The sequence below is a fragment of the Vigna umbellata genome, chromosome 1, assembly GCF_029865625.1.
Source record: "Vigna umbellata cultivar VRB3 chromosome 1, Vumbellata_1.0, whole genome shotgun sequence".
NCBI lineage: Eukaryota > Viridiplantae > Streptophyta > Magnoliopsida > Fabales > Fabaceae > Vigna > Vigna umbellata.
The window spans coordinates 47,559,956-47,563,402 of record NC_142165.1 but is presented as its reverse complement, the minus strand read 5'-3'; the positions used below and the strand labels follow the sequence as shown (position 1 = coordinate 47,563,402).

The 3,447-nt window shown below is 38.3% G+C and overlaps 2 protein-coding genes across 2 annotated transcripts; both read right to left on the bottom strand.

Moving 5' to 3' along the window:
- Positions 1 to 1,405: 1,405 nt before the first annotated feature.
- LOC148205555 (uncharacterized) lies at positions 1,406 to 1,999 on the bottom strand. The gene has a single exon (XM_088104768.1). The coding sequence runs from the start codon at positions 1,997 to 1,999 to the stop codon at positions 1,406 to 1,408; it is 594 nt and encodes a 197-aa protein (XP_087960894.1).
- A 19-nt stretch (positions 2,000 to 2,018) lies between these two features.
- Positions 2,019 to 3,447, bottom strand: LOC148205554 (uncharacterized). The gene has a single exon (XM_088111257.1). The coding sequence runs from the start codon at positions 3,298 to 3,300 to the stop codon at positions 2,026 to 2,028; it is 1,275 nt and encodes a 424-aa protein (XP_087967383.1). The 5' UTR covers positions 3,301 to 3,447; the 3' UTR covers positions 2,019 to 2,025.

The following is a 3,447-nucleotide window of genomic DNA, read 5'->3' as shown; positions in this document are numbered from 1 at the left end:
AACGGTTAACTAGATAGATATTGAGGTTTTACCGAGGTAACTCAAGTGCAGAATTTTAAGTGGTTTTCAATTATACTCAAAATGCGAAACTAATTTCCCTAAGCACAGACATTTAATTACAAATCTGAACGGTCAAAATGACTTAATATGTCTTATGAATTACATACTAAATTTTGGGCTCAATCTAACGGTAAATAAAATATATATGAAATTTTTACCATAATAACTTAAGAACAGAAATATAGTGTTCATCAGATTTTTCAAAACTAAAAAAATTATTTTCTCCAAACATAGACTTTTAATTTATAATCCGATCGGTCAAAGTGTATTAATATATCTTAGGAATCATATATAAAATTTTCAAGTTGATCTAACGGTCAAATAAGTCTTAATATATATTTTACCGAGATGACTCAGTAATAGATCTACAAGGGTAATTAATTTACTCAAACATGCAGGATTTATTTCTCTAAGTACAGACTTCTAATTACAAATCCCAACGGTCAAAGTGAAGAAATAGGTTTTAGGATTCATATATTAAAATTTTAGCTAAATCCAACGGTCAAAATAATTAAAAGAAAAGTTTTACCATACTAACTCGAAAATAAGAAAATTATAATCATGAAAACTAAATTTATGTAAGTGAATAGATAACTACCATTACCAAAATTTTAACATACTCATAACTCATATTCATTATCATAACATGGATAAAAAAAATCATATACAAGAAAAAGATTAGCTCCCCTTACCTCTATTCCAGACTTAATCTCCTGCTCCGAATTTGTTTCCCTGAAACCCTTCAGAACCTCTACTCTTCTTACAACTAAAAATTTCTCCCTAACTCTTTCTTCTCTATTTCTCAAGCTCTCACTTGATTCCTCTTTTCTTGGTGCAAAATAACCTTCCCTCCTATGGCTATTTATAGGTAAAAAAATTTACTATTCATTAATATTTTAATATTATTTATTATTTTAATATTATTTAAAAATAATATTTCAATCATTTTCTCACCAAATCTGATCCTAATTTCTACCTACTACTTTCTTCCATGCTAAGGAATCTTAATGCTGAAAATTTATTTTTACTATTTACTTTTTACTATTTACTATTTACTTTTTTTACTATTTACTATTTACTTTTTACTATTCAATTTAAAAAATTTACTAAATAAGTTACCAAAAATTTGAACCTCTCCTTCTAAAATTACTATAATTTTATATCCAAAATTTACATTTTTCTATCCATTAAAATTATTATTACTAATAAAATACTAAAATTTACTACTATAAATATTTTCTTTTTTTTTTTCATGGGTCTTACATTCTCCCCAACAACAAAAATTTTCGTCCTCGAAAATTGCGCTTACACGAACAAGTCGAGGTAAGTTACTCCCACCTCGCCTCTAACTTCCAGGTAGAGTCGCTTGTTCTACCATCCTAGATGACCTTGACTTGTTTGACAGTTCGTCCTCAATCCTTACTGGTTGCACTTGAACCAACAAATCTTCTCCGACTTGCACACCCTTAACTTCAAGCACTGTCCTAAGGTAATCTTCATGCTCACGTGGAGGCGGTAAACCAGAAATTTTCTTCAGGAGAATATCTAAGAAGTCCTTCACAACCGTGAGGTTTACACTCTGATTCTCCTGCGCCGCATGATCCGAAACTTGAGTCGCTTCCATAGGTGATAACACTAAGAAGCAACTATCATCTTCCAAGAGGTCTTGCCTCACGACGTCGATCGACAAAGACATATCTTGGTCTTCATCCGGAAACGACATCTCCTTATCATCGTAGTCGACGAGGGTGCGATTGGCGGATAGTCGATCCATTCCCAAGATTACTTCTAATCCTTGCAAAGGTAAACTGATGAGGTTTACCTTGACCCGACTTCCTTCTACGACCATCGGACAACGGACACACACAGAAAACGTCCCAATTAATCCTGATGCTGGTGTAGACACCAACAGATCAACGTCTAACTCCTCTATAGACATACCCAACTTTTCAACACATGCCTTCGCTATGAAGGAGTGTGTTGCCCCCAAATCAAAAAGCACAACACAGGTAAAACAAGAAGTAAACAAATACCGATGAAGATGTTACCTGAGTTGACTGCCTCTGATCCAACCATGGCGTACACTTTTCCCATCGTCTGAGGTCTGTCACCTCCCCTGGGTGGAGGCAAACCAGTCCTCTGTGCCTGAGACCCTGATCCTACTGCAGAAGTACACTCTGTAGCAAAGTGTCCCTCTTTCCCGCACTTGAAACACTTCACTGTTCTACTTCTCATCGGGCAGTTGCTCCGGTAATGAGGTCCTCCACAGGTGAAACATCTAACGGTGCCGGACGGCTTGGCTGGTCCTGACTGCACCGATGGTGGATAGGATGAACCCCTAAACCCAGAAGAAAAGGATGGTCTAGCGTAAGGGGTCTTCTTAGTGCTAAACCCGTCACGAGATCCAGATGATCCCTCATTCCTAGCAGGCTGATTCTGCTGTCCCTCAGATTCCCCCTTCGTCTTCTCTAGATCACGGGACATCTCCACCAATGTAGGGAATTCTCTGATACGTAACCCCTTCACCAGCAACTTGATATCGCTCTTCAAGCCATTCTCAAACTTTCTGCATTGCCATTCTTCATTCACTGCCATAGTGTTGAAGCGAAGTAAATGCTTGAAGCGATCTGCATACTCTGACACTGATTTGTTGCCTTGCACCAATTCTAGGAATTCTACTTCCTTTGCAAATCTCACACTGTCTGGGAAGTATTCAGTGTAAAATTTGGTCTTAAACAATTCCCAAGTAATAGAAGTCTCATTCCTTTCAAGAATCATCTTCATGCTGTTCCACCAATGGCCAGCTTCTCCGGTAAGCAGATATTGAGTATAGGCTAATTTCTTCTCATCAGGACATCCCTTGGCTTCGAATATCCTCTCCATGTCTCCAAACCAGTGATCAGCTTCATCAGGGCTGCACTTTCCAGTGAATCTTGCTGGGCGATGTTGGAGAAAGCTCTCCAAACTCCACTCTTGCGCAGGAATAACAACGGAAGAAACACTTGGAGGAATCCTAGCACTAGTCATCAATTCCATGAACTCCCTTTGAGTGTTCTCAGAAGACACTCTCGCGTTCTCTGCCGATACCCTTGCGGCTTCAAGATTTTGTAATGCAAAGGTATTCTGTTGAACCAACGCAGTATTCTGCTGTTGCAACGCCTGGAGCACCGCATTCAGCATCTGATTAGAGTCAGGTTGATCGACTCGCGGAGGAGAACGATGAGGAGACGTAGGTGCCATCTTCTGTTCACACAGAAAGAAAGACCATTAGTCTGACTCAAACTAATACAACTTCCTACACGAGACCAGGGTACGCAATCACAAACGAAGCACACCCACAACCTACAGGTTTCTAAGGAAGGAACTGCTCTGATACCATTAATGTAA